The 24,909-nt window shown below is 35.6% G+C and overlaps 1 protein-coding gene across 3 annotated transcripts in view; it reads right to left on the bottom strand.

The window, feature by feature from the left end:
- RELCH (RAB11 binding and LisH domain, coiled-coil and HEAT repeat containing) overlaps nucleotides 1–24,909 on the bottom strand; it is a 75,962-nt gene that overhangs the window by 9,261 nt on the left and 41,792 nt on the right. For 2 of the 3 annotated variants that reach the window (XM_050321734.1, XM_050321742.1), the window contains 16 exons: nucleotides 20,743–20,833; nucleotides 18,141–18,212; nucleotides 17,227–17,367; nucleotides 16,594–16,758; nucleotides 15,648–15,795; nucleotides 13,014–13,170; nucleotides 12,338–12,461; nucleotides 11,255–11,303; nucleotides 10,748–10,827; nucleotides 9,851–9,957; nucleotides 9,208–9,307; nucleotides 5,268–5,350; nucleotides 4,276–4,339; nucleotides 2,566–2,704; nucleotides 2,083–2,199; nucleotides 994–1,082 (listed from right to left, as the gene is read on the bottom strand). In XM_050321734.1, coding sequence (XP_050177691.1) covers nucleotides 994–1,082; nucleotides 2,083–2,199; nucleotides 2,566–2,704; nucleotides 4,276–4,339; nucleotides 5,268–5,350; nucleotides 9,208–9,307; nucleotides 9,851–9,957; nucleotides 10,748–10,827; nucleotides 11,255–11,303; nucleotides 12,338–12,461; nucleotides 13,014–13,170; nucleotides 15,648–15,795; nucleotides 16,594–16,758; nucleotides 17,227–17,367; nucleotides 18,141–18,212; nucleotides 20,743–20,833 — 1,726 coding nt within the window. Of the gene's footprint in view, nucleotides 1–993; nucleotides 1,083–2,082; nucleotides 2,200–2,565; nucleotides 2,705–4,275; nucleotides 4,340–4,521; nucleotides 4,605–5,267; nucleotides 5,351–9,207; nucleotides 9,308–9,850; nucleotides 9,958–10,747; nucleotides 10,828–11,254; nucleotides 11,304–12,337; nucleotides 12,462–13,013; nucleotides 13,171–15,647; nucleotides 15,796–16,593; nucleotides 16,759–17,226; nucleotides 17,368–18,140; nucleotides 18,213–20,742; nucleotides 20,834–24,909 lie in introns of all 3 variants that reach the window. The other variant, XM_050321751.1, reaches the window with a different exon arrangement.

Raw genomic sequence — 24,909 nt, 5'->3', positions numbered from 1 at the left:
ACCAAGATTTTCAAGTTTCTCAAGTTGACTTCTCATGCTAATTCTTTTCTTTTACTGCTTTCTGTATTCTCCTCCTACCAGAGAAGATCTTATTTGCTTCCATGTTGTCCTGTCTGCTTATTTTAATCTGCTTTTCACAATTCACAGAATCACAGAGTGGCTGAGGTTGGAAGGTGCATCTGCAGATCACCTGGTCCAATCCCTTGCTCAAGCAAGGCCATCTGGACAAACAAAGTTGCCTGTGTCCAGATGGCTTTTGAGTATGTCCAAGCTGTGGAGACTCCACTACCTATTTGGTCAATCTGTGCCAGTGCTCAGTCACTCTGAGAGTAAAAAGAACCTCTGCCCATTGCCTCTGGTCCTGTCACTGGGCACGACTGAGAAGGACCTGGCTCAGTCCTCTTTGGATCCTCAGGTATTTGTCTATATGCTGATTCCCCTGAGCATTCTCTTCTGCAGGCTGAACAGTCCCAGCTCTCTCAGCTTCTCCTCCAGTCCCTTCATCATCTTAGTGGCCCTTCACTGAACTCTCCCCAGTAGGTCCATGCATCTGTACTGGGGAGCCCAGAGCTGGACACAGTACTCCAGATACGAAGTGCGTTCCATGTATTTTAGGACTATACTTTCTCATCTTTAATTTCTTTCCTCCACCAACTCCATCAAATATTGTAGCCATTCATTTCAGTGTACCCTTGATTTGATGAAAAAGAAAGATGGTAAAACCATTTAATTTTTCCTCAGTCTACAAAGATCTGTTTCTACATGAATTTCTGACAGGCAAATATTTCTCTGCAGAGATTCTCAGTTTAGAAATAAATTTTAAAAGATTTTACTGTTTTTTAAATAATGTGACCTACTCCTTATAAAATAACCCCTCAATAGTATGTTTTGATACTACTTATGAGCAGCTCTTCTTAACTTCTGGTTTTTAATACCATTACATTTCAACTTTTTCTGCCACTTGCACCTCAAACTCAGTAAATAGCTGCTCACCTCATGCTCTGGTGAGAGATGTTCCATGTCCGTTCGTAAACACTTCAGTCCTGGTAAAAAGTGATTGACCATTAAATCCTCTGAAATAACTAAAACCCAGGTTGTTAAGGTATTATAAGGATTGAATTCTGAAATTATACAAGTTTTTGTCTGTGTTCCAATAACGTTATTCTATGGAACACATAGACAGCAACAAAACAAAGAAAACTTCATGACTAATAAAAAGGAAAAAGGATCTTAAACATATTTAACATCTTGTATTTCATACATCCATACCATCCTTTTAGTACTGTTTCTTAATTCACTGGTTAAGATCAAGGGCTTTGTTTATGTAGCTTTGTTTTATTAAAAGTATCTATCACTTCCACTGTGTTGGGCTGTGCTGAGTTCACTTTCCCATAGGTGCCCTCAGAGTGCTGTGCTTTACGCTGGTAGCTGAAAGGTGTTGACAACACACTCAGCATTTTGGGTACTGCCGAGCACCACTGGCACAGCATCAGTGCTGTCTCTCCAACATTCTCCCCTGACCAGCAGGCTGTGGGTTAGCCAGGTCTTTGGAGGGGACATGGCCAGGACAGCTGATCCAAACTGACCAGAGGGATATTCCATACCACACGATGCCTGCTCAGATACGCAAGCTAAGAGAAAGTGTGGGAGGCGTTTGTTATTATGATGTTACCCTGCCAGAGCAACTGCTACGTGTGCTGAAGCCCTGCTTCCTGGGAAGTGGCTGGACATCCTCTGCTGATGGAAAGCAAAGAATAAATCTTCAGTTTTCCTTTGTTTCCATGCATGGCTTTTATTTATTAAACTGCCTTTATCTTGACCCATGAGTTTTTTCTCCATCTTATTTTCTCCCCCACCCTCATCCTATCCTTCTGAGGAGGGAAGCGATAGAATGGCTTGGTGGGCATTTGGTGTCCAACTAACCCACCACATTTACCATCTGTGAAAACCTCTTCCTTATGCTGAATAGACCATGTTTTACCTCACAGATTTGAAGACAAACGTAGTTATTTCTCCAGTATTAAACTTCTCCCACCACCTGTTACAGAAGTAACAGCTGAAGTTCCCCCCAAGAAAGGATACAACAACAGGAAAGAGCACTGTAGGATTCAAACAGGTGGGTAGCGATATCCAGTCTCTTCGAATCCACAGACTGCTGGTTGTTGACCAAGGCTAACTTGTGCAAGTGTGGAATAACAACTGGAAAAGTAAATATGGGAATAAGTGTTTGAAATTGCTTTCCACAGACTTGTTTAGCATTAAACAGTTGCTATGTGGCAACTGCAGGCACCTGAGGCATCACACATCAGTGTGGAAAAAGAACTGCAAATAATTGTTTTTGATGGCACTGCCCTTGCAGATTTAACTAATGAACTCAAACTTGAAATAAAAATTGTGATAGCACCACTTGAAATAAAAGGTACCTTTGAAATAGTAACAGGTACCTCACAGATTTGAAATAGTAACAATTCACAGAAAAGAAAAAAAAAAATCAGTATAATCAGAATGCCTACTAGCTTTTGGACAGAAAGAGGAAGACTGCATCTTCCCACAGAAGCAACTTACATTCGTCTCTAAATCTGGGCTCAGCATTAGGTCCAACTCTTCCAAATGTCTTTATGATTTCTGTATGTAAAGAATGTTGGTCTTGATATTGAGGGTCTTCCAGGAAAGATGCCAGCTGCATTTTTACTCTCTCCAGAAGCTTAAATATTCACAGAGAAATAGAAAGAACACAAAAGAATGAAGATGCTAGAAATTGTTATGGTCAATTCAGAGTATGTTTATAATCTTCCATATTTCAGATAACAAATCTTGGACCTTCTTCTAATTTACTTTTTTTCCCCTAACAGGATGTTCCAAATTCTTCAGTGCAGCTTTATGTCTTAAAGACTGTTAACAGGGTTTTAATCTGATTTATCTTTTAACTATAGAGAGGTGCTTCCACAGAGCTGGTCTTTCCTCCTGAGGTTTCTTTGGGTTTGACACTCCCATTTTTTACCTCCTATTAAAATTTTCCACTTGTTATTAATAACTACGGAGTTTTCTTGTTTAATTAGGACTTAATTAATCAGATTTTTTGTAATGTAACTCAATTAATAGGCTAAAAATTTTCTGCAGAGGACAGAGATGCAAAAGTAACCATCATAAAATCAATGGAATTAAGAAGATTTCTTCAACTAAAGGTGAGAAAAACTGAAAATAAAATTACTTAAGTATTTAATTTGCATTCAAAGTTGAAAAAGTAACATTTTATGACACACTTTGGAAGGTGCTATCACCTCTGTACTCTAAGGCTTGTTTTAATTAGTGCAATGGATACAGTAATTTCTGTGTGGTAACAAAACAATATTCTTCCCAACTGATTATAGGCATGCATTCCAAGCTACAAAATTCTAACTTTTCCATCTTCCAAGTACTTGTGAGTCATCACTGACTTGACTCACATTACTCACATTTCCTCAAACACATTCTTTTAGAATATGTTGAAATTACGGGAAGAATGCAAGCTCTGCAAAAAGCTGCAAAGATTTTAAGAAGAAATTCAATTGTACAGTTGTTATCTAAAATAAAATCCAGTATTTCTACTGCTTACAGCAGAATCCTGGGTGTCTTCAGAATTCTAATCTATTACCGTAGTCTCATCATTTAAAAAGAAGGAGGAATTGCATCTCTACATTATCCTCAAGGATTATTTTGGTAATGTTACACTATGTCTTTTAGTGCCATCTTGCTCACCAAGGGCTAAACCAGCAGATATGATTGGAACTACAAGAGACTTGTCCTCTCTTCTGAAGTAGTTGGGAGCCAAGCAGGATATCCTAAAGCATCTAAAATGGTAGAATATACTTATGTGGAGGTAACTGACTCCCATCATGTCTTTCTGGTTAGCATTTTAAAATAAAGCTATTTTATTTGGAAATACTGGAGTTAGATTTCACAACTGTACTGGACAATGTTTTAAAAACCATTTTGAGCATGGGATTTCCCATCTTCTAGCACAGGCCTCCCCTTTACTTATCTGTCTCTCTTTGTTTATGTTTGGTTTGTTATTTAGAAGGGAATGTTTTTATTAGTTAAGAGGATCAGTTTGTTTCCAAAAAAAAAAAACAACTAATTAAAAAAAGGCTGTTGCAAAACCAGAAAGCATTTTGGAAGAGAATATGACAAAAAAAGAAATAATTTATAAGCTGCCCTTTCTTTTACTCTGGATTTATAAAAAAATTATCCACCTATTATGCTACAAAAACAACAGCCTGACAACAAGTGTTTTACCTCTCTCTGAGTGACAGTTTCCATGATGGTACCAAAAGCAGGAATTGTAGCAATCCTTACTGAACTACAATGGAAGAATAGAGTCTTTAAGATGCATTCAAGATTAAGAACAAAATTAATTAAAGCAGAATTAAAAAATTAGTACTTTTAAGTTACACATTAGTTTCTAGCAATGACACACACAAAAAAAAGCAGGCCAGGAAAAAGACAGACAGGATTAACTCAAGGTCTCAATCTGAAACTCACAATTCAGGATCACTGGACAAGGTAACAAGGGCCGGAGCAACCCGCTTGTCAACTAATGCTTCACTCATGCCTCGAAGAGTCAGCTGTAAACCAGTCAACATGCAATAAAAAACGGTTTGGTAAACGTGAAGAACTGGGTTAGCTGTGACTGAGGATGGGCAGGCAGACTCTTGGGGTTGTTCTTGGTTTAGTCACCCACACAAGACATTAAAGCGACTAAGAGTCATTCATGCTGTAGCATTTGTTAGTAACAACCTGTTAGTGAGATTAGCAAAAGCATCCCTCTCTTAGCCTGAAAGAAATATCACATCAGAATGTCCAGGAAATCAAGTACCACAGTTGTATGAGAAATGTACAGACAAAACTACTTTGCATTTCATTAATGCAGATGATACTTAATTTAGCAGTAGTCAAGCTGATAGCATTACCAAGTATAATAATATCCAGCTTTCTGCTAGAAATGATGTAAGCAATTTGAAAACTGAGAATATGATTAAATATAAAAGCCCATACAAATATATTAAATGGATCTAAGTTTTCTATTTAAATTTTATTCAGCAGTTGTATCCAGTTTAGTTCTAGGCGTTACAGTAAAACTTTTTATTTAAAAATAAGTGATTTAAAGGTTACATTTGCTTAAAAGTAATTCAATTTTTGTTCATCTAGACTAAAAAACATAACTGATGGTTATTTCTTCCTAAGCATTAAGAGGGATGCTATGTATATAAGACAGTCAGGGAACTTACATTTCAGGGTCACTGGAGAGAGTAATGAGAGCAGGAACAACTCTCTGAGCTACCAGAGTTTCATGTACCCCCTTCACCAACAGCTGAATGGTCGGAGCAGGGGGGTATCACAGGTGATGCACGAAAAGAGTGAGCACAGTATCATGGGAAGAAGAGTGGCACAACCAAGAGAGAGAAAGAAAAAACACAAAAAGCAAACCAAAATTAGAAGCTAAGCAAATACTGCTACACTAGTGCTTCATAAATGCAAAGGCATGAAGAAAGCTGAAGTGGTCTGGCAATCAGCACAAACGTCAGCACAAATTCAACAATATGATGTTTTCTCTATTCTCAGGTCTTTTAAAACTTGAACTCACAGCTTTAGCAAGTGTATTATAATTCAAATACTAATTATGTATATATTATATATTATGTATAGATTATAATTATAAATAAAATTATGTATAATTGAATTCTAAACCAATGCCAATTTGAGTTTGACACTTTCATCTAAATGCTGCTCCTAACTCAATACAATGGTATTTATCATAGTAAGTGGCTGTCACACGCAAAATAGATGTCTTGATTAGGCCAAATGCGTGGTTTTCCCACACTGAGGGATACCTTTCACATCTTTTACAACACGACAAACAGCACCTTTCCAGATGCCAAAAAGCTTTCCTGAAAGTCATTCAGGACTACTTTAGATTTAACCACCATCCAAGCAGTATATATATATGCTGCTCTATGCAGGTAGAAAATGGGAAATCCTTGAATTATCCATGAAATATACTTCAAGTCTTTTTGCAAACTAAGGATAGATATATTTGTTGCAATACATCCCAAATTTTAAAAACTTGAAATCACAGTGAAACTTATTATCCACGAACATGAGAAAGTTGTTCGAATTTAGATGTTGCCAGGTGATCTTTTTTACATTATTTATGCAGCTATACATCATCATTTGCTGCATATGTTGTAGATGCCCTTTACATATTTTCTACTACTAATGTTCAAAAGTGACAAGTTGCAAACTTTCTCAATATTCAACTAAACAAAGTGGTTTTATCTTCATTAAATAAAGGGGAAAGCCTAGATATTTCCATTTTGCATCTCTTGTAAAGAAGTCTGCATGTATTTGCTGGTTTGAGGAGATAAACATAAAAAGTTAATTAGTGAATTCATGTGAGAAATCTGAAATGTCTTTTGAATATTTAGCTATATTCTAATTACTCACATTACATATTGAACACAAATTAAATTCTAAGCTTTTTCCCCAGCAATGCAACAAGAGATCCACAGAACAAGGGGAAAGCAGTGGCTGTCAGTATATCAGTACTCAAATCAGGCAATATTTACACCCTCTAACTAGAGAAGATTTTACATTCTATTTGCTTGAGTAATCCTGCTTTACCAACTCTGAATTTAAACCGAAGTTGTGAAAGATTAGAAGTAACCTGACTTTCCAGAAGCTTCTATACAAAGTAGTCATTTTTATTAAGCAATATTTGTGTGTGCATGTATGTGCATGCATGCAAGTGTGCACATAGACACAGAACACAGTGTGGCCTTAAGATAATAACTGGGGAAGGAAGAATGGGGAAAAGCTGTGCAAGAACATATGCATTATTGCTGCAAAGCACCTGCAGGGAAAAAGTTGCAGCTTCTTATACTTGTTATTCAGAAAGTATTAGGAATGTCAGTTCATCTACAGCATTTTAACATTAATACATTTCACAATGAGTTACACTGGTGACAACTTAAAGTGCTGATCTGTTGAGTTTATGGGCTACTCTTCAAACAGCTGTTAAGGACATAGCTCACTGATTACGATGATCTTACTCTCATATACAGATTTACCAATTTTCCCGTTTATTAAAATAGAGAATGCTTACTATTTTCAACCTTGAGCAAATAGGGACTTGAGTTTTCTTTACTGATATTTATTTTGAGAAAAGCCTAGTAGTGCTTTATAAAAAAAAAAAAATGCTTGTGATTTGTGTATTTAGCAAACAATTTAGAATGATCTCAGCTTCATTACCATGTGGGCTGCCACACTTCTAAGTATGGTAAAGCACAGTAAACAAACTAAAACATGCTTTATAACACAAGTGTCATTCTGAAGATAAGTGGTCCTAGCTTTGAACCTAAACAGACCAACAAAGCTTATATATAACTCGACTAAGCACTTCATGTCCAAACCAGCAGCAATCAAATCCTTTTGCATCAATATTCAAATGGGAAACTACTGACTGAAAACATTAACACAGAAGCAACAGAAATAGCTGGAAGGATGAAGCCGTGTAGCAGCATGTAAGGTTGGAGTGAGACAATGTAAATTTTTATCCTGTTTTAATTCCTCTAGATCATTAGTTATACATACTACACCTTAAAAATGGTAGCACAAAGCTTCCTGCCACCAAAGGAGTGAAGGGGTAGAATGGCTCCAAATCAATTCTGTGTCTTTGCAATCCTTAATGGACTGTAAAGGTTTGGTAATGCTGCTCAGAATCTTTATTGTTCCCATACAGTTGTCCTGCAGATCACATACTATTTATCTTATTACCTAATTGCTGGGCTTTGCCATTCAACAGCCTCTGAGACGTCAAATTCCTTAAGTGAGGAATCTTCCAATAGTGAAACCAACTATTACCACCTCTTTACACAGGCAACTTCCCAAATTTATGTACTGCCACGTATAAACATGTACGCTATGGCTATCAATTAAGTGCCAATATGCTACTATTTTTTGAGTGAGAAAAGTGTCTAAAACAAAGCTGCCTGTGCTTTAGTAAAAACTGAAGTATGCTAGGAAACAATTTGTCAAATAGCATGTGTATATTGCCTGAAAACAATCAACATGCAGTTGAATTTGAAAAGAAACTGCAATCAAGACAACAGCCTATTGTAACTGAAGTCTTTCACATTTGGCTAATGCGTATTGAGAAAAGAACCCTTTATTATTACAAATATGATATAAGAAATGTTTCTGTTAGATTAAAAATACTCAAACATATTTTAAGGGTGTCCATCTTTTTTTTAAAGGGAGAGGAGGGAGGCAAAAAAGTCTCAGGATAGTGCTTATTGTGGCTGTTTATTGTCTTAGCTGCTATGACTTGCAGAGCTGCAGTAAAGAATGCTAATGGATAAGTTAAGTGCTCTTTTTTTCTGAGGCAGACTTGAGATTTGTTTTTGCAAATGGATACAAGATGGAAGAGGTTCAGCTAGAGGTCCACTGCAAAGCTATTCAAATTAGTCAAATATGGAAGAAATAGAAAAATAAAGAGTAACATTGCTTAGAAATATGTGTTTCTAGCATGCAAAGGAAAAAAGTTTCTCTTTGTTCAGCAAGTGGAGTTTGTCTGAGTATGTCTTAGGGTTTTTGCATGAGATTTTTAAAATGAACGTTTGATGAAACAAAGACATAATGTGGAAATAAAAGCAAACATCAGTTATATGTATCAGTCTTTATCCTGACCAAAATTCTAGGTGTTAGGGGAAAGATGGAGCTGTCATTATGAGGCATGTAAAGTAACTGTAAATTATTTTAAATTATTTCCATTTTTGCAAAAAATACAGAATCGGTTACATGTTTGTCTTCACCACCATATCTGGTACCAATGAAAACTAATTTGAATTACAATGCAGGTGTATTGTATGAGTATACACAAAACCTACTGAAAACAGTAACTGTGAGTTAGATATTCACGATGTGTTGAGTAGCAAAAGCAAAAGTTAAAACCCAGAGATGCTTGATACGTTTAACTACATACCTACAGAAAGATGTGCTGAACAGAGAACAGATACAGGAACAACTACACAACAACCTCCTGCTCCATCACACAGTACACAGCTTATTAGTTTGTAATTATTAAGAATGTAACAGCATTGTCTGAATCCCTGTTTTTAAAAGTAAAGTCTAATTTTAAAGAGGTGCAAAAACAGGTTGGATAACACTTACCTCAAACATTCTAGCAGCTGTACATCGAACAAGAGCAGAAGTATGGACAACTCCATACCATAAAACAGTTAATAGCAGCTCATGATAAGCTGGGTTTGCACTAAAAGAAAACAGTCGAGCAATCGATCAAACAGAAATACTCCTAAACCCTGTTCTTTAAGTACAAAATACAGTCTTAAAAATTCATTATTCAACAAATCTAAAACCTCACCATTTATCCTTTCTGAAGGAAATAGAACATTTATCTCATTCTGAAGGACAAGCAACACTTTGCAGTCTAGAAAAGATGTTGCATTTTCAAGTTAAATACCCCCCCAACTTTAAGATCATAATTTTCAATATATTATGATACTGAATGTAAATACATGACAATAGTACGGTAAATACAAAATAATTTTCCATTGTATTCCATTGTAATGAGTGATTTTTGTGGAAATTTCGTGTTTCTTTTTTTACACTTCAGAATTATTTTTACCACTACATTTTTAATCTAGAGATTGCATTTGCACCAAGAAAAAAAAAGCAAGTATAACCTTAATGCACCCAAAGCACTACAGTTATTAAAATTATAGCCAGATTAGCAGCTTTTAATAAAAGCTTCTAATGTATTTAGATCTAGTCAATGCCAAGGTGTAATCTTTACCCTAGTTCCACAAAGGAAGCTTTCAGGCTATCAAGGGGAGCATGGGATAGTGAAAGCATGGTCATTACATCTTCTAGGAATCCAACTAACAGTTTGCGGTCTTCTTCCTGAAAGAAGAGAATACAATGATGAATGTAGTAGTACAAGTGTTGCTGCTGTTGTGATAACAACCTACAGATACCAAAGAGACAAACTATGAATAAGAACAAACTAGATAAGCATTTAACAATTTTCTTAGGAACTTCAAGAATGTGGTTAAAGAACAAGAACTTTTCAAAACAAACATATGAAGAGAATGTATTTCATTAAAGATGTCATACTTATGCTTGAATTGCCCATATTGTTTTACTAAAGAAAGTTTTAAGAACAGTATTTAAGCATGCTTATTACTCTTGAAAGTTTTTATTTGCTCACAGTCCACTAAAAATTAGTAAGATTATGAAGAATTTATTTTTTTTTCCTGTAAGGTATGTATATGCCAGTCTGTAATGGTTGGTTGCTGGAGGATTAGGTAATATTACTTATAGTGTGTTTATTTTAATACTAGGTAACACTATAATTTTAAGACTCCAACTAGGCCCAAAATGGCAATTTACCTTCTTATTTGTTTCAGTAAATTTTGCAAAATAACGTTTGCAAGGTTCATAGTTAAATGGCCAAGAACCCATTTAAGGAATAACATTAATAGTGTTGATAGAGGGACATGGCAGTGCATGATCTAAATGTGCATCACCACCTCACTGGAAAACTGCTTTTAAATGTGTTTACAGCTGCCCATTCATCTACCTATCTTAAAGCACAAGAACACTAAGTTTTCAGACAAAACAGTTTGTTGTTTTTTAAATAAATTTTGCACACTATTATACATTTAATGAAGGAACAGAAAAACAAACTTACTTGAATATAACATGTAAGGACCCCTGTTGCATAGATGGGAACTGTGGCTTTTGTTAGCACTCCATTACCTGCTGTGGAATCTAATGAAACACAATGAAGAATTTAGGTTCTATACATACATATGAGGGTGTATACAATGTGTATAATATATACTACATATAGTATACTTACATGTGTGTTTTTAAGTACTATAGATTTAATCACTTTTAATCACTTTTTTATATATCCATAGAGAATTTATATACATGTATGCATATATACACATATATGTGCTAAAATAACACTTAAGTGGTATTTGGATTTAATTTTTTTTTGTACCTTACACACATTCTTACACACATTCTACAATTTCAGAGTGTTCCATTTAGAATAACATTAGATTTTCCAACATTTTACTAAGATGACAAATTTGAGAACTGTGCTCTGGAAATGTTGTTTGAACAAGAGATTGACATTTTCTTTGGAGTTGCAGTTAAGATCAATTTATTTGAGTAAAAAACTACTTACCTATGTTTTCCTCAGACAGTCTTAAGATTTCCTGGAACTGTGGTTTTACCTATGCAAATGATGATGAATCCCATGTAAGAAAACTTGTTACCAGTGTCAATTAACTTAAAAAAAATACAAGAATTGAAAAACAAACCAAAAAATTCCCCCCCCCCCAGCAAAAAAACCCCTGAAACCACAAAAAGGACATTTGATGGAACAGAAAAAATAAAAACCTTTAAAAAGCACAGCCAGTAAAAAAACCTGACAGTATGACATAAGAGCGCAAAAATTTCTAATGAGTACCCACAACACAAGTAGCAGTATTTAGTACTTGTGATACAAAAAGTTTAAGTATGTAAAAAAAAAAGTTTATGTTTTGTATCTTTGCTATCAATGGACCCTCTTCCAAAAACAGCTATGATAATCAATATCAGAACAATTTTATAGAAGCAACAGTTTTACAAATAATTTACAGAAAGGGCTTTCAAAGACCAGAGACTTGTTTTAATCTCCTCTCTGGAAGCAGCATGTAATGCTAACACACTTTTATAATTTTACCTTTAGGTAATCTTCTCATGTTTTTTGAATTCCCTTTAAATTATTTTTTCATTATATTCAGAAGTTATTTTATGGAGAAAAATTATGTAATTCCTTGATTAAAATGTTTAGATGTCATCTATAGAAAATATTTCAGGCTGGGAAAGTATTAATTTTAAATATTCAAGTAAGTACAGGCTGGAGTACTTATGTACACCACAAACTGCTGCTGCTCTGAAGAAAGAACATTTTTAAATCACTCGAATTAGGATGATCTCTCATCTGTCTGTCATTCACAAAGCAATACGAAGAACATAGTTTCAAAAACCCAAATCATTCCTTGTTGGGCAAGATGAGGCAGCCATTCCAAAATGACCAAAATCAGAAAAGGATGGAAATAGAGCTTTAAAGATACCAGGTTTAAATGCACTTCTGGAAAAGCATCAGTGTGACTTGAAAATATAAATGGTCACATATAGTGTGGGTGTTCAGACATACTGTAAATGCAGACAATGTATATTATCAAGGTACTCTGTATGTAGAATATTTAAGGTAATATCTTACCTTAGTGTTTGTAAAAATTTTCCCAAATGTCCTACAAAGTCTCCAGAAAAATCTAGAGAACTCATGGACACAGGCGGTTGATGCTACATTGATCTTGCCAACTATTTCTATAAGCTGTGGTAGCCTAAAAATCAGGAAACAAAATGATATTAAACACTACTCTGATCTTTTGTTTCTCTCCAATTACATTTGTATAGATTTACTGTTTATATAAATAAATACATGCACACACAGAGCACTACTGGTTCTAATAAAATTAACTACTTGTCCCATACAATTCCTGACCTATGAAGAAAGCAAGGGTTCAGGTGCCAGAAGTCTGACCTACATTTTCAAACATCTGTTACTATCTATGAGACAGTCAGAATACAACAGTCTTCAGTTCAACAGAGAATTGACAATATCAGAAAAAAAAAAAAAAACCCAACCTTATCAGAGCAAGTAGTTACCTACACATTCTGTTAAATTGTTGATATTTTTTGAATAAAATCCAAGTCAATTCAACATGAAAATTAAAATGCCTAAAATAAATCCAATGTTTTCCTCTTCAATAATTCTCAAAGACAATCATATTTAGTGTTGTCTTATTCGGTAATTGTTAAACATGACCATGCTTAAGAACTATTAATTTTGCCACATTTTAAAATTAGGAATCCTAAGATACCAATTAACTCACAGTTGATTGACTACCCATAGCAGAGACTCCCAGCCTGTGGTACCCTCATGTTCTAGCTGATAGTCATAGAGTTGCAACAACACTGCTAATTGTTCGCGGCTTCCGATGATGATGGCCACATCCTGAAGGGGCGATACGGGTCGGGGGAATCTAGTGACTGTAACAGCAGAGAACAAGCAATCATGAACAAAAGAAGATGATAACACCATGGAGGTGATGTTTGAAATGAGAGCCAAGAAAGTAGGAAAATCCGTGGTGCCTTCTGCATAAGGTTATCAATTTGCTTTTAAAAAATTCAGTGAGTTAAAATCATCTCTGAAGAGATTATGTAACTCTCATTTAAGAAGAGAAAATGTTGATACAGGGAGATTATGCAATTATCATTGCCAGCATGGCTTCACCAAGGTCAAACCTCTCCTGACCAATGTAGTGGCCTTCTGCGATGGAGTGACTACATCTGTGAACAAGGGAGCCTGTAAAGCCTTTAACAGTGTCCTTTCTAAACTAGAGAAATGTGAATTTGATGGATGGACCTTTCAGTGAATGAGGAACTGATTGGATGGTTAAATCCAGAGGGTAGTGGTCAACAGCTCAATGCCCAGATAAACAGTGACAAGTAGTATCCCTCAGGCATCCATACCGGGACCAGTACCATTCAATATCTTCACCAGTGACATGGACAGTGGGATCAACTGCACCCTCAGCAAGTTTGCAGGTTACACGTAGCTGCGTGCTGCAGCTGACATACCTGAGGGATGGGATGCCATCCAGAGGGACCAGGACAAGCTTGAGAAGTGTGCCCATGGGAATCTCATGAGGCTCAACAAGGCCAAGTAAAAGGTGCTGCACCTGGGTGGGGCAACCCCCTGTACCAATACAGGCTGGGGGATATGAAAAGATTGAGAGCAGACTCTGGGGTACCAGTGGGTGAAAAGACTGGACAGAACCCAGTAACGTCCACGTGCAGCCCAGAAAGCCAAATGTATCCTGGGCTGCATCAAAAGAATCATGGTTAACAGATTGCTCTCATGAGACCCCCACGCATAGTACTGCATCCAGCTCTGGGGTGCCCAGCACAGAAAAGGCGTGGAGCTGCTGCAGCGAGTCCAGAGAAGGGCCACAGAGATGTGAACAAAGACACAGAGCACCTCTCCTAAGAGGAAAGGCTGATAGTTGGGCTTGCTCAGCCTGAAGAAGAGAAGGTTCCAGGAAGACTATTGTGACCTTTCAATACTTAAAGAGGGCTTATAAAAAATATAGGGACAGACTTTTTCATAGGATCTTTCATGATAGGACAAGAGGTAATGGTTTTAAAAAGAAGGTAGATTCAGACTAGATGTAAGGAAGAAATTCTTTACAGTGAGAGTGGTGAAACACTGAAACAGATTGCTCAGAGAGGTGATAGATGCCCCATCCCTGGAAACATTCAAAGTCAGATTGCATGGGGCTCTGAGCAACCTAATCTAGTTGAAGTCCTTGCTTAGTGAAGGAGGATTAGAACTACAGGACTTTTAAAAGTCCCTTCCAACCCAAAACATTCTATGATCCCAAAGAACACAGCAAGCTGACTTGCAGACAAGGTTTCTTGACTTCTATTGCTACGTTTAAATCATCTAATGGCTCCTAACTTTATGTATAAGTAGCTTATGATGCTCCCCACTCCCACCCACAACTCCTTAATTATTATTATTATTATCTGAAGAGAGTAATTTACACTTAAAAAGCAAGACCACAAAAAAATTCTAGACCATTAAAATACATGGGGACTGAAAGCCTGCTACACCAACACATTGCTTTTATTTTTTTTTTAATTCATGCTTAAAATTATTCAGCAATGAATTTAACCAACAAGAACATCATCTTTCCAACTGCAAAACTCAAGAAAGCCAGCCAATAATTCCTGTAATGCTTCCAGATCAATGAAAAATATGTGATATTTTTTCCATCACTTTTGTGGAGGGAAAAATGTCAGACTAGGCTGGAATTGGAAATTTTTGAAATCTTTAAAAAGTTGTTACTCTTTCTTTGCATCTTCACACACAGTACTATTATCAGCATGTGGCAGGTACTACCAGTAACACCTCTAAAAAGTGTTTGCAACAGAAGAAAACATTTTACAGGCTAAGACTGTTCATCTAAGTTCAACTTCACTGTGAGGTCATTGAGTAATAAAATGGTTTGGTTTGGAAGGGACCCTAAATATGATCTAGTTCCAACCCCCTACCATGGGCAGGGACACCTTCCCCTAGACAAGGATGCTCAAAGCTCCACCAACCTGGCCTTGAGCACCGCCAGTCATGGTGCATTCTTCTAAGATACTCCACACACACATAACAGATGGTGACACTCCTGCACTACACTGTATTTTCCACACTTTATAAATTTGTAAGAGCTATTATTGGTTATTAATGTAAATCAGTTCTCCAGAAACCTTCAGGAAGTACAGTTAAAAATTGCTTTGTTTTCTCCAAGTTTCTTATAAGAAGTAGAGAAGAATACAGAGATGAAATAAATTTTTTTCTTGTGATAATCAGGTCTCAAGCATAGTGAGGGGTGGAAAAAGGAAGCATTACTTAAGGATTTGCTAAGGGAGACCAATATGAAATAAATCCATATCAGAAAGTAATCATTTACCTTCTATTTGTGGTACTTCTCCCTGAAGTTTAGCCTTGCTTGTGAAAGGTGCATTCTGTAGCACCAGAGCAAACAGTGAAGGAATTAGTGACTGCAGAGCAGACAGATACATGTGGAGCTTATGTTCATCCAAGCCATGTTCACCTTCCTGAAACAAACAGGACAGTTACTCAAAGTTTTCAATTTGGATGATGTATTCACTGCCAAGAGATGAACACATCTGCGATGAGCTTCCACGCAGAGACACTGATTATACAGCAATTTAGCCTAACCACAGACTTACTTTGCCTCATCATCCAAATCCCCTTGTCACCCTTAAGTCACCTCTACTCAAAAGATTCAGGCAATACCCTTTAGCAGTTCATGCTGATGAAAAGACTGATATTTTGAAAGAACATTTTTTAGCACATTTTGGAAATGTGGAACCTTTGTCTCAGAGACCAAGGCACCTAAACTGACTAAACTAGTCACCTGAACTCTGAAAGCAAGCATCTTGTTTCAGTCTGTTAGACAGTTATGAGGTACCAAATTTTTCTAGAACTTTTGAGATATCTACCAAATCAAGTGTGCAAACTGGATCACAATTGCAAATGACCTAACTAAATAATTTAATTCTACTTTGTTTGCTTATGTAATAAAAACTGCACTTTATTAAAAACTACACAATTTACTACAAACTACAAATGCTTTTAGGCTATAAAGCAGAACAGTATTAAAGAAGAATATGTTTAGTTTTGGAGGGGTTGATGTTTTTTCTTTTTTTTTTTTTTCCCTTTTTCCAATGGAAAAGTAAAAGTTACAGAGTTACAAGAATCTCCAGAAACTTTTTCACTCATAGAACTTTAAGCACCAACTATTTGCATTTTTGTATTATTTTTAAAAAAGCCTGCCTATTTAATAAGAATACATAGAAAATTCTCCAATGTAGAAACAGCTGAACACCTACCCTGAGCAATTTTTCAATTTTTTTAAGCAGTGTAGGTATAAGATGGAACTGTAGATTTCCCAGTTCTGTTGTCCAGGCAGCATAAGCAGGTAAAAATACCTGATGTGTTGCACTAACCACACGTTCTGAAGGGTCTCCTAGAGCTGAAAGCAGCAATTCAAAGCCCTGGTAAAAGACAATGAAGAATGTAATTATTTCCCTAAAATTTATGTACACATTTTACCACTCTGCCTTCAAAAGCTCAAAAGACAGAAGTACTTTATTTTCACTTCTCTGAAACATTATTAGGCAGCATTAAGTTGAACTACAGGTAGGTTTTGTTGTAGCAAATGAATTTGTTAGCAAGTAATGATATCAAACTGGCTAATAGTATCAGGTGGGCAGTGAAATGGTATATTCTTAAAGGCAAATTATAAACTATTAGAGAAGCTTCTGTATAAGGCTTACACCTGCAGTTCTAATGCTACTTGTAGTTTTTCTTTTTGGTCTTGGTGAAATAGTAAAATCAACATTCATATATTCATAATTTTTAAGAGTGCCTGGAAAGATTTAAGAAAAATACAGGAAATACAAATCCCCCTACTCATGAAATATCTATAGAAGAAATTTTATACATATAAAACCAAATTATACCTGTTGGTATTTGTCTGGATCGTCAATATAGCCCATAATGATGCCAAGGCTTTTGATCACAGCTTCTCGTACCAGATCTGCCTTATCTTCCATTAGCATTTGTTGCAGCATGGAAAGTACTAACGAACTACGAATTTCTTTCTGTTTGTAAATGAAAAATACATTTGTTAAATCCAGTGAAACAATGTGGGTATCCATTTTTATAAATAATTTGCACTTCTCTTAGTGCTCACAAACAAAACCCCTTCCTCCAGCCATAGATCCCTTAATGAATATTACATGTTCAGTTTTCCCAACAGAAGATGAATGAATATAAAATGTCAGTAGCTTCATTAGAGTGCCTTTTGTCTTACTAAGCACAGAACTCAGGTCCTTTAATTTGCATGGAACCAAAGTAATAAAACTACTATAGGCCTAGACTTTAAACAGAATCTGTAATCAGTGAATTGCTAAATTGGAGAAGTGTTGTTTTAATTTAGTTCTGAAGTTTCAAATTCTAGTTTGCAACTGACTTAATTTTGCTTGTTTTTCTAACTGGCAGCACTCTTCTTGTAACATTCCATAGTGTCTGAAGAACTATCTATTACTGGGTGTCAATTCTTTTTTCACTGATTGTTTCCTTAAGTGGTCCTAACGATCTTTCCTTTACTTCATTTTTACTGAAAGAAGTCTTTTTTCAGAACATACTGTTTTTAGAAACATTTTATACCTAGATTAACTGGTATTTCTTTATAATAAGCTATCTCCTTCTTAGTGTGATTTACTAAATCTCTCATGTGTGACATAAAATAGAAGACAATGTGAATGTCTATGCACAATATACACACTTGGGAACATTTAAAATCATACAGGATGTGGAACAGATTTTCACCTTGCTTTCACTAGCAAGGTACTGGATGTCTATTAATACTTACTGGAAGGTAGGGTGCAAGAGCTCCACAGGATTCTGCTACCAGTAGCCGTCGCTCTGGGTATTTGTGGTTAATCTGGTAAAGAGAAGCAGATTGGCTATTTGTTTTGCAGTAACCAGTATTAAAAATGTGGTTAGAGTGCACTGCAACGGAGGGATGTGCCTGCTCCTCTTCAATTTACATTAACGAATAAAGAGAAGGTGGAAAGCAGCGTGTGGAATGAAGAATATGCATAACTCCTGAGCTGGAATGTCATGAAATAGTTTGTATTATGTAGCCCTTCAGGAGAGACATTCCTCTAAGAACTACACAAGTGCCCTCTAGTGCTCTGAGCCAACCAATGTAGAAGAGCTGCCTATGCCTTGCTGAGCAATCAGAGTCAAAAGAAGGCACAAATATTAAGTCAAAAAGCATTTGTATGCTATTGAAGCTCTGCTCTCAAGTCCTGCATAAAAATGTGGCTGAAAACAACTCCTATTGCTGAGAACATCTGGATCCTGTGCTATTTCCTCTTTCCACTCAAAAGCTGCTTGAAAATTCTGCCTTACAAATTTAATATTGACACTGTGGAACCAAGTTTGCATCCTGGTAGAGTCAGATTTAAATGCCAGTGTAATGGTTGAACAATATGTTTCAAAAAACCTTTGTGAATAAAAAATTTTATGGTAAAATGGTGAGAGGGATATGTGAATATTTTGATGCTGTCAGATAAAACAGAAAGTGCAGCATGTGGTGCAACTGTTTCTTTCTCTCTTGCCTATGCAGTGTATAGTTGGTAAGACAATCATGTTACCACAGAGAAAACCAAGGTACTCACTGCCTTCTTTGTCTTTTCTGGGAAGAACTGCTTTTAGTAGTCTGAGGTCCCTAAAGCCCATGCCAAATTCTGGAGCAAGGAAGATCTTTGGTGGAGAATTACCAGGTTAGGAAACATTTAAAGAAATCAGTCATAGGCTAGTCTGTGGCCCTGATGGGGATGCACCCATGAACACTCAGAGAGCTGGCTGATGTTCATTCCAAGATCATTCTTGACAATCAACAAAATGTTGTGGCAATGGGGAAGGTTCCTGAGAACTGGAAGAAAGTAAATGTCACTGCTACCTTCAGGAAGGGGATGACAGTGGATCCAGTGAAGCAGGCCAGCCTGCCTCACATCAGTTCCTGGGAAGGTGTTGGAGCAATTAATCTTAGAAAGCATTTCCAAACATATGAAGGGCAAGAAGGGGGCTGGAAAAAGCCAGCATATATTTATATAGGAAAAAAACACACATGGCCAAGCTTTCTGAGGTGACTGGTACAGTGAACAAGGTGAAAGCAGTGAAAAGGTAGAAAATGATGTGTACACTTGAGTTCTTTCTACAAACTCAAGACTTGTGACAATGAGATTCAGCTGGCATTTTGCTGAAGAAAATAATGACCTGGTTCCAAGTCTGGCAAACTGCATTAAATAAATGCATTATGACACATGACTTGGCAGCCTGATACGCTGTACTGTTACAGTTGGACTTGTTTCTGTTTTGCATCAGCAATTAGCAAGGAACGGATGACAAAGATGTGTTCTTACTGATGTGAAACCGATTTTTTAAGCACAACCTAAATTTCATGAGGACTAAGAAAACAAAATGTTGCTTATTTTATGTTCAACTTCTATTTCATGTAATATGAAATTTTATAACCTTCATTTAATCAACAGATACATCAGTCATACATACTAGCAAAATTGGTGCATATAATACATACTTCCACTGTCAGAAAGCATTAAGGCTATTAAAGCTTGGACTTTATTGTGAGATGCAGATTGCTGTGTTATGCAAGAAACAGTAGAAAATTACCAGACCAGAAAGACTGTGCCATCAAAGCAAGCATTATCTCTCTGTCACCACTTAGTTATTCATTGTCTTTTGGCCAGTGAAGAACTCCCTTTTCTCTTCATTATAGTGGGGAAGTGCCATACATTTTCACCTGAACTCATGTTGCTCTGTTTCTATGCCTCAGATGAAACAGTAAGAGCATTTCAGTTTGGTTGTTCAGTTATTTCTTTTAATTTACAGTACCTGTGGAAACAGTTACTGTGATTCTAGAAGTCACACATAAACTTCAGGCTGACCTCACAGGAGTAAAATCATGCCCATCTACAGGAGACTTACTTATGACTACTCTGATCTTTGATTTTTAAGAATTTAAACTAGATTAAGTATGGGCACTACTCCATGGATTTAATACAACATAAAAGAATCAGTAAATGAAATCTTTGAATGAAAATGGACTTCCAGCAGTCTGGAAATCACAGTACAAATTATAAAGGTACCTACCTAGCAATATGTTAGGCTACAGTGATGATGAATATGTGCTCTATCTACATTTCAATATAAGAAATGCAAGTAACTAGAATCTCTAGATAGTCTTTAAGAAGTTTTCCACTTTTAAGTTTTTTTCAATGCTATATATAAGTATATATCATGAGGACAACAACATCCAGATATCTTTCTGAAAAATACTTTGAACTGCCATTCATTGAAAAACAAAACCAAAACAACCTCCTCAAACAAACATTTATGAATTTTTAACTAATTTTCCAGTGCAGAGCACAAAAAAAATCAGTTACCTGCTCCCAACACTGTGGTAAAAGTTCAGCTTCTACACGTGTTGGTCCAACATGTCGGGCAAATGCCACACATCCAGTTAATATCATCTGTCTGAAAACATAAATTTAAAGCTTTAATCTGTTTATAAAGTTCTATAACATATGAAATATATTCTTTAAGTCAAGTAAAGCAGATGTTGACAGGCAACAGGTAGTTGTCTATAGTCAAGACTTCACATCATACACACTGACTTAAAAATTGAAATTTTAAATTGAAGGTCACTTTTGTGACCCTGCTCATTGCAGGGCAGGGATTTGCCTAGATGACCTTCAAACGTCCCTTCCAATACAAGCTATTCTAGGATTCTACCCAGTTTTGTATTTAAGAGGCCTTTTCCAGAATCCTGCAGATCCCAAACTCCACAAACCAAAGCTTGAGAACCTCTGATTTGGCTACTTCTGATTTCCTGTGTCTGAGGTAGGGAATATCTGACTGAATCTCTCATTTAATTCTAAGTTCTGAATGTTGTCATGCATCATGCAGTAAAAGGATATAAAATACTTAATGCTGTTATACTATCAGTATTTTACTAAAATGCACATACTACTTCTTTTAGTAGCATTTGTGAGATTTAATGGACATGGTTCAAACTGAGTAACTTAATTCTTTTGACATGGTTTTGCAATACTTCTAACATGCAAGTTACTGTCATCCCTCCTAAAATACTGGACTTCACTCTTGTGAGAAGTCTTCTAAAGCCCACTACAAAATGGAAGCAATTAATCAATCAGTAGTATCTATAATCACCTGTTATTTGCATTCATATTCTTAATTTTTGTTTGCAAGAAATTGCCATTGTTCCATCAAATTCGTAGGCAGAGATATGTTTAAAATGTCAGTAAGATTGTACTTATCTGTAATTTGTGATACTTTAACTTTCATTTAATGAGTGTTTATCTTGCTAAGATTTTTTTACTTATATTTCTCCTGTTAATAGGATTGAAAAAATACCAACTTTGCATGCAATTCACCAGTTCTGTGTTCACTTTTAGTGCCTACATGAACTCTTAAATAACCAGTTTCAAATGACAACGCATAGACACAAGACACTCTTTTTGTCACCTCCACAGTAAGACGAGGACACACTTATTAATTATTATTACTTTGTGGAATGTAAGCCAGAATGAATTTGTTACCATTTTAGTGTCCTGTCTAAACTCCTAAGTATTTACTGTAGCTAATAATATCCCCTTAAGGTTGAAAGGCAGAGATTCTGCTGGTTATTTCTTTAATAATTATAGAATATAGTCCATCAAAAAAAGGTTTATTCACTTTCAGAATCTTTTTAGGAGAAAGAGCCCATAAAAAAGAAATTCTTTTTTTTTCCCCCAGCATTCTTTAGGCCAACAGTTAGAACAAGCTCTTCATTTTTGGGTTGTGGATCTTGGAGGGTTTTACCTCTCTACCACGTACAAAGAACTAGACCTTTCATCAAGATAAAAAGGTTGAGGGAAAACAAATGTGGTTAGATAAAACTCAAGAAATCAACATCTGAGATGTGATACCAGTATGGAGACAAAAGCCTGTGGTAATTCTGAATTCTACAGCAACCAAAATAGGCATTCAAATGACTGTCTTTGGCTCTACACACTGCACCTAATCACAGAATGGGGCAATAGAATATGCATTTTTAAGATATTAAAAAAGAAAATAGCAGAATACAGTAATCACTTGAAATCTTCTGCATTTGAAATGAGTTAAAACAAAATACAGTTTTTTTAAAATCAAACCTTCTTGAAAAAGTTCCACAAAAACTCAAAATTAACTGGAATTTCCTTTTGCTTTGCCTTACTTCTTAGTGAACATTAAGAGATTTCAAAAATATTAAAAGATATTGTTTTAAGTATTTTACTGCAACCATCGTAAAAGTATATGACAGTAGCCTGCATTTCAGGGAAAGGTTGTAAGGATCTCAACAAGTGATTGAAACTAAAAACCATTAATATTAAGCTGTTACAAAAACAGCAGTCCAGAGTGGATATGAGAATAACTTCCAGGTTATGCACTTCTGATCCCTTAGGCAGGAATATAAAGAAAATTAATGTGATTCAGCAGACACCAGTTTGCTTAATCAGTACAGAAAACAACATGAAATCAAGAATGAAACTAGAGGAATAATGCAGAAGTTACAGTAGAGCAGACATTATCTAGCATTTCTAAATCCTTTCTAGATGTTTTTAAAAGTGATTGCACGCACTGGGAAGCACTTCAATCTTACACTACAGAGTTCAGACTTCTTTTGTCTCTTCTAAAGGCTATATTAGGAAATTACTTACTAGAGTTTTCCTTAATATGTCAGCAAGTTATGTGTGCTTTGTAAGAAGTGGTATAATACGGACAACAAAATATCGTAGTGGATATGATAAGCTTAATGTATTTTAGGTTCTTTTTGTTAAGAGTGCTGCTTCTGGATACATTACATAATAATCTTCAAGAGTTCACATTCTGAACTATGTTTTAACCTTGTCCTAAAAGGCCCGAACATTAATCTAACTTCTTCAGGGCTTCCTAGCCTCCAAAACAAACATAACTGTACAAAAAGTAGTTTAGGTAAAGCTAACATATATTTGTTACTTTGCAGAAGAAAATTTGATAGCCATTCTGAGAAAACTGGTACATTAATGATCAAAGCCTTGAGGACAAAGTGGCCTTATGAAATATAATGTTAGTATACAAGGCTACAGTGATACGCTATATACCAAAAAACATCTCACATGGGCAAGAAGTATAATACAGGTTTTCCACATAATTGTTTATATACTTGAGATATTTGACTTTCTAAAGTAAATTACTTCTTTTAATGGTTTAATTCTTAGAAATGCAATGTCACATATCAGTCTCCTGCATTTAGCAAATTAAAAATGTCAACTTATCAGCTGCTACATTAATGTATAACATAGGCCTATGCAGTAGAACAAAGGTAAACAAATAACATGAGATAACTGTTCTGGTGACTAAACCTGAATGTCTTTGTTAAATTTATATGGTATGAAACTCTTAAAACATCATTTAAATATATTTAGATAAAAACCAAGCATGCATAATACACTTCCATAGGTATAAAAAACCCACTGAAATTCTGAATAAGTATTTTCTATCACATTTGTATTCAGAGTGTCTTTTACTTAAATAGAATTCTAACTGTTCTTTCATCAGGTATTATGGACCCTCTGAAAGAGATTATGATGTTTATGTGTGTAAATGTTTATTATGCATATGTGTGTTTTGTCCTGGAGTTTACGGCAGAATATTCTTCCCAAATTTCTGAAGAAAACAAGTTTTTTCAGATATAAATCTCTAATTCACAACAAAGAATGAACAACTTCAAGGAAAAAAGCTTGGATTTTCTTCTTTCTTAGCTGCTGGAAAAGACACACTTAATGCACCTAAACAGGTATATGAAAAACCTACTTGATAGGCCATAAATCCTGTAACAAATTAGCCAAAAGAGACTCCAAGTGAGATGTAACTTCCTTTCCCCTTCAACCACAAATTAATTTTAGCTTCTCAATCCACACAGGACATTCAAAACAACTTAGACATTTCAGAAGCAGATTTCTAAGGAATCTGAAGTAGAACAAGGACTGCATCTTTTTGTAATTTCGGTCTGCATGGTGCCACTATGCTACAAGTTGCCTTTATTTATTTAAGCATTTTTTTTGTCTCCAAAGCTATGGCTTTCAGTTATCCCTAATCTGTACATTTTACCATGGGAATGGTCTAGAAAGACACTAGAACAGTTTTGGAGAATCTTCAAAGAAATGCTTTCAACCTACTTCATAAAGTATGAATAGATACAGATGCTTTAGAAAACACCTCTGGTGAAAATAATGGAAAAACTACAGGACAAACATGAAAAATCTTTCCACAGTTAGAGAAGGAAACATAGCAGTTAAAGTACTGTCTTTCAACCTTAAGGATATTCTCATCAAGATTGGTACAAAGTCACATTTCCTGAGTACTAAGGAAGAATTAATTTTATAGAATAAAAGGTATACTTTATTTTAGAGTCTTAGCCAAAATAAAATAAAGTTCTTAACACTTGTCAGACCTAAACCACTGCTATAGTCTTTTGAATTTTTTGTTGCTACAATAGTGAACCATAAGTAGAAAGAGCACTATTATTT

This window comes from Myiozetetes cayanensis, unplaced genomic scaffold, assembly GCF_022539395.1.
Source record: "Myiozetetes cayanensis isolate MyiCay16 unplaced genomic scaffold, myiCay2020 scf1, whole genome shotgun sequence".
Classification (NCBI taxonomy): domain Eukaryota; kingdom Metazoa; phylum Chordata; class Aves; order Passeriformes; family Tyrannidae; genus Myiozetetes; species Myiozetetes cayanensis.
The sequence above is the reverse complement of the archived record's forward strand: the minus strand, read 5'-3'. Positions and strand labels throughout refer to the sequence as shown.